This window comes from Acomys russatus, chromosome 26 (genome assembly GCF_903995435.1).
Source record: "Acomys russatus chromosome 26, mAcoRus1.1, whole genome shotgun sequence".
Lineage (NCBI taxonomy): Eukaryota > Metazoa > Chordata > Mammalia > Rodentia > Muridae > Acomys > Acomys russatus.
Genome location: NC_067162.1, coordinates 17,298,446 through 17,313,306, shown reverse-complemented (window position 1 = coordinate 17,313,306; position 14,861 = coordinate 17,298,446). Strand labels below are relative to the sequence as shown.

The following is a 14,861-nucleotide window of genomic DNA, read 5'->3' as shown; positions in this document are numbered from 1 at the left end:
GACATGCTTTTAACTGCACATTGAAAGAATAAATTTGTTTAGCTTAGGCGTATGTGTACAACTATGAAGCCATCATCATAATCAACATGGCAGACACGCCCATTACCTCCACCAAAGTAGAAGCAGACCTATCTTATTAAGCTAAAAAGATGATATCCAGGGAAAAGGGGAGGTTAACTTCATAAGAGGAAAGATATCACGTAGCCAACCTGGAGGAGCACATGGTACCTGTGGCCTCAGCTACGACTCACCTTTCTTTTTCCTGTTCCTGGCTAAGGCTGTCTTACAACTAGATGTGTAATACTTTGCATTTTCATTCTCTTAATTACAGTTGTATACATTTTGAAGTTTTGATTTTGTTATTTATTTTTTAATGAGCATAATTTGCAGAGAATAACAGTGAAGTTATAGACTTTAACATCAAGAATATTCAGTGAAAGCACCCAGACATCAGGTCACCTCAGAAGCTAGTTTGCATCTGTGTACGTCAGCATTTTAACATCTCTAAACTGTATCTTTTCTTGCAGCCCAGTTAAAAGATATTGCCTATGGCACTAAGCAGTACAAATTTAAACCAGAAATCATGCCAGATGACTCTGTTGATGAATTTGATGAAACCATCCACCTAGAACGAGGAGAAAATCTATTTGAAATCCACATCAGCAAAGTCTCGCTTTCTTCTGAAGTCCTGCGGGCATCTGGGGATAAAGAGCCTGTTACTTTCTGTACCTATGCTTTCTATGACTTTGAGCTCCAGACAACTCCCATAGTGCGAGGCCTTCACCCAGAATATAACTTCACTTCTCAGTATGTTGTCCATGTCAGTGACTTATTTTTGCAGTACATTCAGAAGAACACTGTTACTCTGGAGCTCCACCAAGCCTACAGCACAGATTATGAAACAGTTGCAGCATGTCAATTGAGATTCCATGAGATTCTAGAAAAAAATGGTCGAATATTTTGCACAGCAAGTTTAGTTGGTAAGTACAGTTTATGGTTCTTGGATGTTTGAATCACTAGGTTGGCATTCTACATTTGCATCTTATCTCACACATAAGGGCATTTTAGGTAAGGACAGAAAAAACTGCTCACAGGCAATTGAACTATCTTCTGTGTCATGAGTGATAGCGCAAAATAGCTATTAATACAACCGTTATAAATAGCTATTAAACTTATAAAGTCAAAGGTTTACTTTGATATTGATATTCTTGCTTAATTAAAATGTTAAGTGTACTACATTCTTCAGGTGCTTCTGAAGACGTGTCAACACTGTTGTTGCATTCTAGGAATAGTAGTTACGGATGAATAAGGCAGACAAAGCCTATGCCTAGAAGAGAAGACAAGCACACACAAACTTATAATATATAAATATATACATATATGTTATATGCATATATGTGTGTATATATAAATTGTGTGTGTGTGTGTGTGTGTGTGTGTGTGTCTATATTAGGCAAGTGACTGGTATCTTTTTTTTTCCCTCATATAGTTAGGGCTGCTGGTTGAATATGGGTAAGGGATAATTTACTGGACTATGGACAGTTTACTAATGGCTACACTACTGAAGAAAATGATACCCTTTCCCCTGCTAACAGTCAACTGGCATTAACTCCTCATGAGGGAGTAGGGCCTCATGAACCAAACCCACTTCCACCCACCCTGCTGTCTATAATTGAATATAGTTCATGTCTTGTGCAAGGTGCCTACAGATGCTGGTTTTATTAGGCAAGGGAAGGATGGTAAGAAAAGGAACCATACATACCATTACTAACTTCACCCTGTCTGTCCATTCGCACTTCCCTCAAGATTTGCTGAGCTGAGGATGTAGCTCAGTTGGTAGCATGCTTGCATAGCATGCACAAAGCCCTGCGGTTGATTCCTAATACATGGCATGCAGGTCTGTAACCCCAGTTCTTGGAAGGTAGATGCAGAAGGATCAGAAGTTCAAGGTCATGAGTTTGAGGCCAGCCTTAGTTAGACACCCTATCTCCAAAAGGGAAAAAAAAAAAAAAAAAAAAAAAAAAAAAAGATTATTTGCCAATCAGTTGAATGTGAAGCAGATTTTTCTGGCAAGAGCAAGTAGGAGAATGATACTGTAACTCACCAAGGGAGACCCAAACAGGAACAAATACAAAGAATAAAATGAAAGATTCTGTTAGACAAGATGGGCCTGCCTATTAAACATCTGAATGGAGGTATCAGGTAGGCAGTTGGGTAAATTGTCTATAACCTGGAATGGAGACCCATAAATGAGAATCATTAGCTTGTAGATGTATTTACTCCTTGGGTTCAGATAATACCACATTTGAAGAAAATCCAGACAAAGAAGAGGAGACCAATGCCTGAACATTGGGACGCTCCAGCATTTGTTGGGTTCAGGAAGAGGAAGAAGGAACAATCAAGAAAACAGTGGCCAGTGTACAGCAGGAAAACTTGAGCATGCGGTCCTCCAGAAGCCAAGTGAGAGGCCTCTGAACGAGAAGGGAGGGCAACTTAGTGTCCTTGCCCCTAAGAAGTGGATATGGTGTACATACTGCACATGGGTGAATAGACAGACTGTGTGATCAGTGCAGTAAGGACATCCAGCTCTGCAGCAGATGCTTAGAGCTGTTAAATCTTTCAGACACCATGGAGCAGTCTTAGTAGAGAAAGAGAAGCTGCCTAAGTGGAGTGTGCAGGGCAAGTACCATACAAGGGTGCATTGACAGTGCTGTTATTTGGCATGTCTATGACCTCTTCCATATGCTTGTGGTCCAAAGAAGTGGAAGGATGCCAAAGACCCCCTTAAAAGTTGAATCAGAATGTGGAATGTCGTATTTATAATTTCAAGGTTGTATATTGTAAATGTCAGGCAAGATTGAGTCCAACTTGTTTAAAGAAAAGTACCATAGTAGCCATAAGAATCTGTGGAGTATCTGATCCACTGTTTAGATTTTTCTTTATTAGCAAGATTGAAATGATACGAATTGAAATAGCTCAATCAAAGCTTGACATGGCTCTTTAATATTTAACATGCAGTGAAACTCATACTCCAGACATAACTTTTCTTCATCTCTGCTATTTGCCAATCAAACATCATTTGTGCAAGTCATATTATTTTCCCCTGTATGAAATTTATGCCTTTAATATATAGTACCATTAGTGTATTTTACTTGTATATATTCTCATTTATGTGACTATTTTAACAAACGGTCATGCATTGATTATGTGCAGGAACTAAAGGAGACATCCCAGATTTTGGCACAGTAGAATACTGGTTCCGATTAAGAGTTCCCATGGATCAAGCAATTCGACTTTATCGAGAGCGGGCAAAGGCATTAGGATATATAACATCAAATTTTAAGAAGCCAGAGAAAGTGCAATTGGTGAGCTTGTTTGACTGTAAGACCTTTTTATAGCACGGGAATCTGTACTATCTCTTTATATCTCATGTTTTAAACTAAAATTGTTTTCTTTTACAGGCATCAAACAGCTAATTTAACCTTTTATTTTAAAATAATCAGACTCTCAAGAAGTAGTGAGAACAATAGAGCTGGCCTATGTATACGTTCTCCCAACTCCAACATCTTACACAGTTATAACCCTGAAAGGTAGAAATCAAACTGGGAATATGGTTGTGTCAGTGGTATCCCAGCTCTTTGGGGGACAGGAGCACAAAGATTAGAGGTTCAAGACCAGCCTTGGCAACTTTGCCAGATCCTGAATTAAAACATTTTAAAGGGCTACGGATGTAGTTCTGGGGTAGAGTACTTGCCTGGCATGTACAATGCTGGGCTCTTGGTTCACTCCCTGGTGCTGAAAAACAAATAAGACAAGAAATTGATACTATGTACTACTAGCTGAGCTCTACAATTTTTTCAGACTTCATCAGTATTTGTACACAGTCATTTGTGCGTTCATTCTCTGAAGTATTATTGTCTGTAGATATTCACTAAACCACTACCACAAGACATAGAACTGATCCATTGATAAGAAAGAATTCCCTTGTACTCCCTAAGACACTTTTAGGAAACATAACTGTAGTGGTGTTATCACACATCAAGACCTTCAATTAATTGTTTCTACTGTTAAAGAAATAACTATATTACTCTCTATTCTTCTTTCAAACTGTTCCCTATCATTAGATTTTTGAAATGCAAAGTAGAATATAAAATTAATATTTTGTTACTGAAAACCAGGAGTTTAAATGCAGCTCTCCATTACTCAAACTGTATTTCAGTGAGTCTTAATAGCACAATTCAATTGGTTTCATGAACTAGTATATGCACTAAATCAAGTTTAATAGAATTCTGGAGTTGATGGCCTCTTACATATAACATGAATATCAAAAGAAAACAAAAGATGTGAATGACTAGGAGTGAACATGGTAGAAGCACGTTGAAAGATGTGTGCAGTCATAATTATCTGTCTTCTTTCCTTGGAGTAGATGGTCTGGGCCCTGGGAGCCAGGTTCATGTTAGGTGATCCCATTTCCTCTAGTAGTCCACCCAGTTATCATTTAGGACTATCCTTGTGGCCTTCTAAGAGCAAGTGAGAGCAAGACTCTAATGCCTAGAGCATGTAAAGGTGGAAGCTGTCTACAGCCATCTTCCATCATGTTTGCCTACAAGATGAAATATACAAAGAATCTGAAGAGAGAATAATGTGCTGGTATTCAGAGAAAAATGGAAAACAAACAGTAAATTCTAGTGTTTTCCCAATCATACAAGCTTGCTGGGGACCAACCCTATTTCTGTTGTACAGATCCATGACATATCCCTGTACTGTTATGTGAAATGGTCTTCTTTGTTACTTATTCGAGGTATATTGTTTTCTTTGGCTTTAGCTTAAAAGGCATGTGTAAATGTAGATTCTCAAACCAAAAGGGACATGACACCTGCTTTCCAGAGATCACCTTCATGGAGTATTCTTCACAGCACACCTTGAAAGAATCTGTTACAGAGATGAGAGTTAGTTTTTTCTTGGTTTTCTGCTTTAATTGCTTGATTGAGGGAGCAGAGGTAGGGAGAGGGAGTACTTTAAAAATCATTCCACTGGCCTTTCCTTGGTTGAGTGCAAGCTGTATTGTACCTGCTCTTGTTTCTTACTGCACACCAGCGGAGGTCGCCACAGGGGCATTGTTGCCAGTGTCTCTTGCACAGTCCAGACTGCAGAAGGGGCAAGGTAGAAAGCTCTCCAATGCTAAGCTAAGTGAGGCACAGGAACATTAGCATTTTCTTCATCTCTATCACAACAGCTATAAAAGTTATCACTTACTACAAATGTTTTCTAACATCTGGTGTGCTTAGTGGTGTTCCCAAGAGGGACATGGAATAGTTTCCAGCTCTGCGCAGTGCCTTTGCTTGTCTCTTCAGGAATGCCCTCCCAATCCAGCGTTTTACCCTTTCAGGTTTATCTCAGACCACACTCTGGTGAGCAGGTGAGTCTCCTTTAGTTAGGACATTCTTCAGACCCATCACCGCCTTAGCTCTTCAGTAATTCAGCAGAATTAAAGAATATTACCTTAGCTTTTTTTCTTGGGTTTATCTGATATTGGGACCAATTTCTACAAATGTTGGCCATCCATGTTTGTTGCCCACAGCACAGGGTGTATATTCTCACACGTGCTTGGTCTTTCATTGTACTGTTCTAAAGCATGTTAGCCTTTAATACAAATCTTTTTTCTGAGGAAAGGACCTTTATATGAAAGTATGTAGTTTTGTCCATTTACAAAATTTTGTTCGAAGGTTGGCAGCTAGTAATTATCTTTTAATTGTATTCTTTCTATAATATAAATCTGTATGTTTTTCCAGTTGAGTCAGCAGGCACCCACAACTGCTCAGATCAGTTCAACAGATTCCACAGATGGCAACTTAAATGAACTTCACATTACAGTAAGATGTTGCAGCAACCTCCAATCCCGAGCAAGCCACCTGCAGCCACACGCATATGTTGTGTACAAGTTTTTTGATTTTCCAGACCATGATACAGCCATCATTCCCAGTAGCAACGATCCACAATTTGATGACCATATGTGTTTCCCAGTGCCAATGAGTATGGATTTGGATCGATACCTTAAGTCAGAGTCTCTGAGTTTTTATGTGTTTGATGATAGTGATACCCAGGAGAATATTTACATAGGAAAAGTCAATGTGCCTCTGATTTCCCTGGCACATGACAGGTGTGTCTCAGGTAAGAGTATGTTCTTGGTTCTATAAAATTGTAAAGAAAAACCTAAAGTATAACTTAGTGTTACAGATATGATTCATCAGTAACTAATATTCCTAACCTTAAACAATATTTGTACAGGTCTATAATACTGTTTATATTTTTAGTTATTTCTTTGCTTAAAATTATAGCACTTGGGGTGCTTGAGGGCATTTATGGTATACTTAAAAGCAATGCTATCTTGAGGGTTATGAACCCAACAATATAATTTATAATCATTGGCTTATATAATTATCTTTTAAACATTTAAGAGGAGAAAAGAAAAGATATTTGCATAGTCTTTTAAAACTATGTATGCAGTTACCCTTTGGCCCCTCAGATGCATGGACTTGAGTTAGCGTCATGTGTCATTTTCTTTCAGCCTGAAGAAAACTTATTTGATATGTGCTATAAATCAGGTCTACTGCCAGCAAATAGTTTCAGTAATTTTTATCTTGGAGTATTCTTACTTTTTTTGAATTTTTTGAGGGATAGCCTTGTTGTCTGGTAGTTTGGTGGTTGGGTTTTGGTTTGGTTTGCTATCCTTCTAACACATGCAGTCCATCAACCCAGTGGCTATGGGAAAGCCATTCTTTCTAAGAAGCCTCCTGTGGACCTGACTGTAAGTCACATAAACATGATGCTGCTTTTAAGGCTTTGCTTGAGGCTCTCAATAGTTTGTGTCTAGATGTGTTTCCTCTTGTGTCTCTCCTGCTTGTAGCTTACTGGGCTTCCAATATGTGTAGTACAGTGCTGCACATCTGATTTGGAAAGTTCTCCATCATTTCTTCTTCGGTTATTAGTTTCTCCTGACACACAGGTCGGTATATTTGATAACACGCTGCAGGTCTCTCTTCTCATCATTTATATTCGATAGCTTTACTGCTGTGTCTTCAAGTCCACTGGATTATTTCCTGTGCCACGTTACCTCTCCTGCTGGGCCCACTGTTAGATGTATTCCACTGCTCCGTCATTTCTGGTACTACTTTTTATTCTCTTCTCTACCATCCTCTACTTCCACTCCCAGTGCTAGGTCTCCAGAGGCTCACAAAAGCAAGCACTCTATCACTTGCTGATAGTCTAACACCATTTCAGACAGACAGACACATAGATGAAAGATAGATTCTCTTTACTGTTTCTATTTGATAAGTCATTGTCATAAGTTTTACTTTTTTCTTAAACATTTTTATTGAAAACTTTTTCATAAAATACATTCAAATCATACTTTCCTTTCCCTTGACTCTTCCAAGATCCTTCCACCCAACACTATGCCCTTACTTTCTCTCTCTTTAGAAAGTAAACAAAAAGAAATTAAGAAAAAACACACAAACCCATAAAACAAACAAAACCCATAAGAACACAAAATTGGAAACCATAATATACACACAAAAGACCAATAAGACAAAAACAAAAATTCCCAAACAAAGCAATTTAGACAAAAAATAGCGTGAAGTTTGTTTAGTGTTGGCCATCTACAATTGGGCACACGGCCTGCCCTTCAGTATGGTTAATATACCCAGTGAAACTCCATTTGAGAAATCTAATTTTTCCTTTTCAAGCAGGTGTCAATTGCATTTAAGTTGTGAGTTAGGAATGGGAGCCTGTGTCCACTTTCCCTTTCAGCACTGTGAGCACATCAGGTTTGAGCCTGTACAGGTTGTGGAGAGTGACCAATAACCCGGCAATAGCCTAGAATGTTTGTGGGTTTCCATGGGGCCCCTTTGGCCAACTATTCAACTAGATATAACCCCTTTCTGGAACTGGATACTTCAATTGGTGGCTAAAGATATCTAGCTGTGGCACTGTCTCCCCCTTTATATGGTGACTCCATTTATATCTCTTTCAAATACGTTTATATTTTTAGATGCTTCTAAAGGAGTAGATTTCCATATGCCCCTCTCAATAGCCTAATGTTAGTTTTCCCTCCCCATACTCCCTTTCTTCCCTTTGTCACCCACCCCGTCTCCCACTTAATCCTTCCACTAACATCTCCCTCCTGTCTCTTCAAAACTAATAATCTATCTCCCCTTCCTTGAGAGATCCTCCCTTCTCCCCAAGTCCCTCACTTGGGACATGATGCATAACCTCTGTGCTTATATAAGTTATAACATACCTATTAAAGGCTTAGACACTAGTGTGCACATATAAGAAAAAGCAAACAAATTTTGTCTTGGGGCCTGGATTACCTCAGAATTGTTGGAGCGTTTTGTTTTTTAACTATCCATTTACCTGAATTTTTTTTTGTAATTTTGGCTGAACCACTTATTAATATTCCATTGTGTAAATGTATTCCATTGGCATTATCCATTCATCTGTTGATGACCATCAAAGCTATTTCCGCTTTCTTGCTTTGAGTAGAGCAGCAATGAACATGCATGAGCACGTCTCTCTATGATAGGATGTAGGGTGCTTCGGGTATATACCCAGGAGTGGTATACCTAGATCTTGAGGTAGGTCTGTTCCCAGCCTTAAGGATCTGCCACACTGATTTCCATAGCAGTTTAAACAAGTTTGAACCCCCTTGAGCAATGAATAGGTGTTCCCTTTCCCAACACCCTTGACAACATGAGCTACCATTCGCTTTATTGATCTTGGTGATCCTGACTGGTAGAAGATGAAATCTTTAAGTAGTTTTAACTCGCATTTTTCTGATGACTAAAGATATTGAACATTTTAAAGTGTGTCTTGGCCAGTTGTGTTTCACCTTTTGAGAATTCTGTTTTAGTTCTGTGCCTCCATTTTTTAATTGGGTTGTTTTCTTGATGTCCAGTATTTTTTATTTCTGTATGTATTTTAGATACAAACCCTCTGTCAGATGTGAAATTGGTTCTTAAAAATGCTGTTCTGTACCCTGCTACTTTACTTTAATGATGTTGTCCTTTGCCATGCAGAAGCTTTTTTGTTTCTTCAAGGCCATCCTGTTTATTAGTTATTGCTCTTAGAGCCTGTGCTGTCACTGTTCTGTTCAGAAAGTCTTTCCCTGTGCCAATGAGTTTAAGAGTATTCTCACTGTCAGATCCAGGGTGTCTGGTCTTACGTTAAGAACCTTGATCCATTTGGAGCTGAGCTTTATGCATGGTGATAAATGTGGATTAATTTGCAGTATTCAAGATGCAGATATCCAGTTTGACTGGCAACATTTGCTCAAGATGCTGCGTTTTTGCTAGTGTGTGTTTTTGGATTTTTTTTTTTTTCAATAATCAGCTATCCATAGGTGTTTGGACTTATATCTGGGTCTTCCATTCAATCTTATTAATTGGCATGTCTCTTTTTGTGCCAATACAATGCTGTTTGTATTACTGTAGCTCTGAAATACAGCTTGAAATCTGGGATGGTGATACCACCAGCAGGTTTTTTATTATTCTTATTCTGGGTTGTTTTAGCTATCCTGAGTTTGTCTATCTGTGTTTCCATATGAAACTGAAAATTGTTTTTTTCAATTTTTATGATGAATTTGTTTGGAATTCGGATAGGGATTGCATTGAATCTGTACATTGCTTTTGGTAGGATGGTCATTTCTACTTTATAAAACTGTGAGCACAGGAGATCTTTCCATCTTCTGCCTTTTGCAGTTTCTTCCTTCAGTGTCCTAAAGTTTTCATTATATAAGTCTTTCACTTGCTTGGTTGGAGTCACCCCAGGATATTTTATATTATTTAAAGCTATCATTAAAGGTGTTGTTTCCCTGATTTCTCTCTCATTTCATTTGCCATATATAGGAGGGCTACTGATCTTATGAGTTAGTTTTGCATCCGGCTATTTTGCTGAAGGTTTTATTAGTTATAGGTGTTCTCCAGGGGGATTTTTAGAGTCATTTATTTATACAATCATATCATCTGCAAATAAAGATACTTTAATTTTCTAATTTCTTTGCTTTTTTTTTTTTTTTTTTTTGTTTTGGGGTTTTTGTTTGTTTGTTTGTTGAGACAGGGTTTCTCTGTGTAACAGCTTTAGCTGTCCTGGAACTCTCTCTGTAGTCCAGGCTGGCCTCAAACTCAAAGACAGCCTCCTGCCTCTGCCTCCCAAGTGCTGGGATTAAAGGCATGCGCCACCACCACCTGGCTCTAACTTTCCAATTTGTATCCCATTGATCACCTTCAGTTTTCTTAGGTGAGACTTTAAGTACTATATTGAATAGGTATGGGGAGAGTGGACAACCTTATCTTATACCTGGTTTTACTTGAGTTGCTTTGAGTTTCTCTCCATTTATTATAAAGGGGGTGTTGTATTTTTGTCAAATGTTTTTTTCCACATCTAATGATGTGATCCTGTGGGGGTTTTTCTCTTTCAGTTTGTTTAGGTGGTGTATTACCTTTATCAATTTATGTACGTTGAACCATCCCTGCATTTCTGGGATGAAGTATCCTTGATCACCATGGATAATCTTTTTGATGTGTTCTTGGACTTGGTTTGCAATTATTTTATTGAGAATTTTTTGCGTCTATGTTAAAAAGGAAATTGGTCTGTAATTCTCTTTATTGTGTCTTTATGTGGTTTGGATATCAGGGTAACTTTGGTCTTGTAAAACAAATTGGGCAATGTTCCTTCTGCTTATACTTTGTAGAATAGTTTGAAGAGTATTGGCATTAATGCTTCTTTGAAAGTCTGGTAGAATTCTGTGCTAAAACCATCTAGCCCTGGGCTTATTTTGGTTGGGAGACTTTTAATTACTGCCTCTATTTCACTAAGGGCCATAGGCCTGTTGAAATTATCTGACACTGCTTTAATTTTAGTAAGTAGTAGTATCAAAAAAAAAGTGCCCATTTCTTTTAGATTTCGAGGTTGGTAGTGGCCGGTTGTTTTCAAGTATATCCTTAAGATTCTCCATAGGTCACCAGCGCCTGCTCTTATAGCCCCTTCTCATTTCTGATTTTGTTGATTTGGATATTCTCTCTCTGCCTTTTATGCAATTTGGATAGGAGTTTGCCAATCTTAATGATTTTCCCAGAGAAACAACTCTTTGTTTCATTGATTCTTTGCTTGTTTGTTTTTCTATTTTATTGATTTCAGCCCTGAGTTTGATTATTTTTGCTATCCACTCCTTTTGGGTGTGATTTTTTTCTTTTGTTCTAGAGCTTTCAATATGCTGTAAAGTTACTAATATGAGAGCTGATCTTTTTGTAGGCACTTAACACCATAACTATGTTGTGTATTCATTTTCATTCAATTCTAGAAAGATTTGGTTTCTTAATTTCTGTCAGCCCATTTTTCATTCAGTAATGAGTTGTTTGTTTCTATGAGATTTTAGCTATCTGTTGTTGATGATATATAACTTTAATCCATAGTTTCAGATAGGATGCAGTGTTATTTCAACTTTGCTGTATTTGTTGAAATTTGATTTATGTCAGTTTGGAGAAAGTTCCATGAGATGCTGAGAAGACAGTATATTCTTTTGTGTTTGGTTGACGTATTCTGTAAATATCTGTTAGTTCCATTTGGTTTATATCTGTTAGCACCAAAATTTCTGTTCAGTTTTTGTTTGGATGATCTGTGTATTGGTGAGAGTAGTGTATTTAAGTCTCCCACTGTAAGAGTGTGAGGGTCAATGTGTGGCTTAACCTATAGTAGTGTTTCTCTTGTGACTTTGAATGTCCTTGTGTTTGGTGCACAGACATTAAGAATTACAACTTCCTCTTGGTGGATTTTTCCTTTGATAAGTATTTAATGTCTTTCCCTATTCTGATTAATTTTTTGATTGAATACTATTTTGTCAGATATTAAAATGGCTACATCACCTTGTTTCTTAGGTCCGCTTGCTTAGAATACTTTTTCCCACCCCTTTGCCCTAGAATTATGTCTATCCTAATAAGATGTGTTTCTTGGTACATCGGAAGTATGGATCCTTTTTTTTTTTTTTTTGCATTCATTTTGTTAGTCTTTGACTATTTACTGGGGGATTTCGTACCATTGATGTTGAAATATACCAGTGACCAATGATTGTATATTTCTGTTATTTTTGTTGATGATGTTGGTGGTGTGTGTGTGTGTGTGTGTGTGTGTGTGTGTGTGTGTGTGTATGTATGTGTGTGTCCCTTCTTTTGTCTTTACTGGTCTGTGATTATTTATTTCTTGTGTTTTCTTTGACATAGTTAACCTAAAGAGAACTTCTCTACAGATTTGTAAATAGATATTGCTTAAATTTTGCTTTATCATGAAATGTCTCATTTATTCCATCTATGATGATTGAAAATTTTGCTGGGTATAGTAATTTGGACTGGCATTGTGGTCTCTTAAGAGTCTTTAGCACATCTGTTCAGGCTCTTCTGGCTTTTAGAGTCTCCACTGGGAAGTCAGGCATAATTCTAAGAGGTCTGCCTTTATATGTTACTTGTTCTTTGTCCCTTGTTACTTTTAATATTCTTCCTTTTGTTCTATAGGTGTAAGAGCTAAGAAGGCCCATAGGAGAGAGGAAAGCAGGGTGTTCCTCCCGAATCTGCTTAGTCCTCTGGGAATAGGAGGAGAGAGGGCAGGGGAGAAGCCACATTAGGTAGTTTTCTACAGAGCTGGGGATGAGACTGGGAGATGGATATGGAGGAAAGGAGGGAGAGTGAAAATCTGCATTTAGTCTACCTGCTTTCCTGATCTACTTGATTCTCTGTCAGGCTTGGCTCACAGGTTCCCAGAGAAAGCCTGCTGGGATTGGGGGCGGGGATAACAGGATGGGGGTGAAGATCTAGTTAGACTGCCTTCTTTCCTGGCAAGACTGACCTCCAGGTTCCCAGAGACCGCCTGCTGGCTCTAAAGGCCGGGATAAAGCAATGAGTGGGGTGAAGAAACTTTGGAGGGGAAGATCTGTGTGTTTCCTCTGTGTGGGCAGATAGGGGGCAAGGCTGCAGCAGGTAGGCCGCCACACAGCCGAGGAGGAGAGGAGGGCAGGGGAAGATCTGCAGTCAGTCTACCTGCTTCCCTGGCCTGGGGGTCAGGAGACAGGAAGGAAGGGGAGACCACAGTAGATGTGCCGCTACAGAGCTTGGGATAGGACTTTGAGGATCCATGATGAGGCTCCCTGCTGCGCTGGCTCTAGTGACCTTCAGGCTCCCAGGGCGTGGCTGTAATCCCTACAGTAACAAAGCTTCACTCTGGCATTGAGAAGATGATTTCATAATTTGCAGGGATATTTGAGTTAATGGATAATGAAAAGCATGCTGCAGGAACCATCCAAGTTATATTGAAATGGAAATTCACCTACCTTCCACCAAGTGGATCAATAAGTACTGAAGACCTAGGGAAATTCATATGCAGAGAAGAGCCAGAGGCTGTGCAGAGACTACCTCCAGCATCCTCGGCCCCTACGTCAGTGGTGAGTGATGGTGACTTTCGATTTCAAGTAGAATACTTGCAATATAAGCTTAATAGCCATATAATTCTACCAAAAACTAACTGAAGCCTCCTCTAAAATGCAGTGATCATCACGTCTGACATACCACTTTATCTTAGGCACCAAAACCTAAACCAAGACAACGTTTAACACTTGTGGACAAAAAGGTCTCTTTTGTGGATACCATGCCGCACCTGAGTCCTGTAAGTAATAAATACTCTAAATACCTACTTCCCTTTCCTGTAGCAAATACTTGAGAGTATAGACTGTACTGCCCCTTCCTGATATAGCGAAGACAGGAAGCGCAGCATGTCTTTACCGTGGTAGCCGACGGGCCTTCCATCACCCTGCAGCCCTTTCCAGCTTCCCACAGAGTCTTCTGCTCCCATTCACACAACAGCCCTCAAAGAAGTTTATAAATGCTGTTTCCCTTCCCTCACATTGTTTTTTGATTTTACACAGCCAAACATGTATCTTCCTAAAACTGCTCTCTAATGAATACAAAATAACATACATGGGTTTTTCCCATTAATTCAAGGAGACTTCTCCTCCTCCTAACGATACAAAGGACAGTTCCCCAGAAGTGGCACATACACCAGAGACAGAAAACAGTACGCCAGCTGATACATACACTTCCAAGGTATGCCTTTGTATTAAAATTATTTTGAAAAGTGTTTGGGGACTTTAAAACCTTTGTCTAGACCTGATTCATGAAATCATTGTATCTTTCCTACTCTTATATATGTCTTTTTATGATAGATTTTTAAAATAATAAGTATAACAGATATAGTTGCCCATGTATTGACAGAGAATATAAGTATATAGACTAAAATCAATATAAAGGTCATTTGAGATTGACACATCTTTATTGTTTTATTTAGTTTTGTTGAGACATGATTTTATGTATGCCAGGCTGGTCTCAAAGTCACTGTGTAGCTGTGGATGACCTGGAATTCCACATCCACAAGCCTCTGCTTTCATGTGATGGTTCTACAGACATGCACTACCACATCAGGCTAACCTATGGCCTTCATTCTTGGTGCATACTTGGATTGTATTGACCTGTGTGCTTTCATCCATACAATCTAAATGACTTTTTTAAATGAGTTTTTAATAGCTATGTAGCATATCTCTGTGTGTTTTGTGGTTTTCAGTGACAATGCTAATTGTGGAGCAAGAAGTGGGGGAGCTGGTAGAGGAGGAGGTGGTGGTTTAGAGACAGAAGCTCACGTGTAGCTCAGACTAACTTTGAACTCGCTTCTCCTTGTACAGCCCATGCTGGCCTCCTGAGTGTTGGGATGATCTGCATGGGAGACTGGCCAGCTGGATGTCTGTGCACTCAAGTCTCAGTGTACCT

The 14,861-nt window shown here is 38.9% G+C and overlaps 1 protein-coding gene across 1 annotated transcript in view; it reads left to right on the top strand.

The window, feature by feature from the left end:
• The window catches only part of Rpgrip1l (RPGRIP1 like), a 93,591-nt gene that overhangs the window by 42,502 nt on the left and 36,228 nt on the right, over positions 1-14,861 (top strand). Inside the window, exons 15-20 of the mRNA XM_051168531.1 lie at positions 528-980; positions 3,214-3,365; positions 5,793-6,171; positions 13,299-13,486; positions 13,624-13,707; positions 14,043-14,144. Of these exons, the coding sequence (XP_051024488.1) occupies positions 528-980; positions 3,214-3,365; positions 5,793-6,171; positions 13,299-13,486; positions 13,624-13,707; positions 14,043-14,144 (1,358 nt within the window). The remainder of the gene's footprint in view (positions 1-527; positions 981-3,213; positions 3,366-5,792; positions 6,172-13,298; positions 13,487-13,623; positions 13,708-14,042; positions 14,145-14,861) is intronic.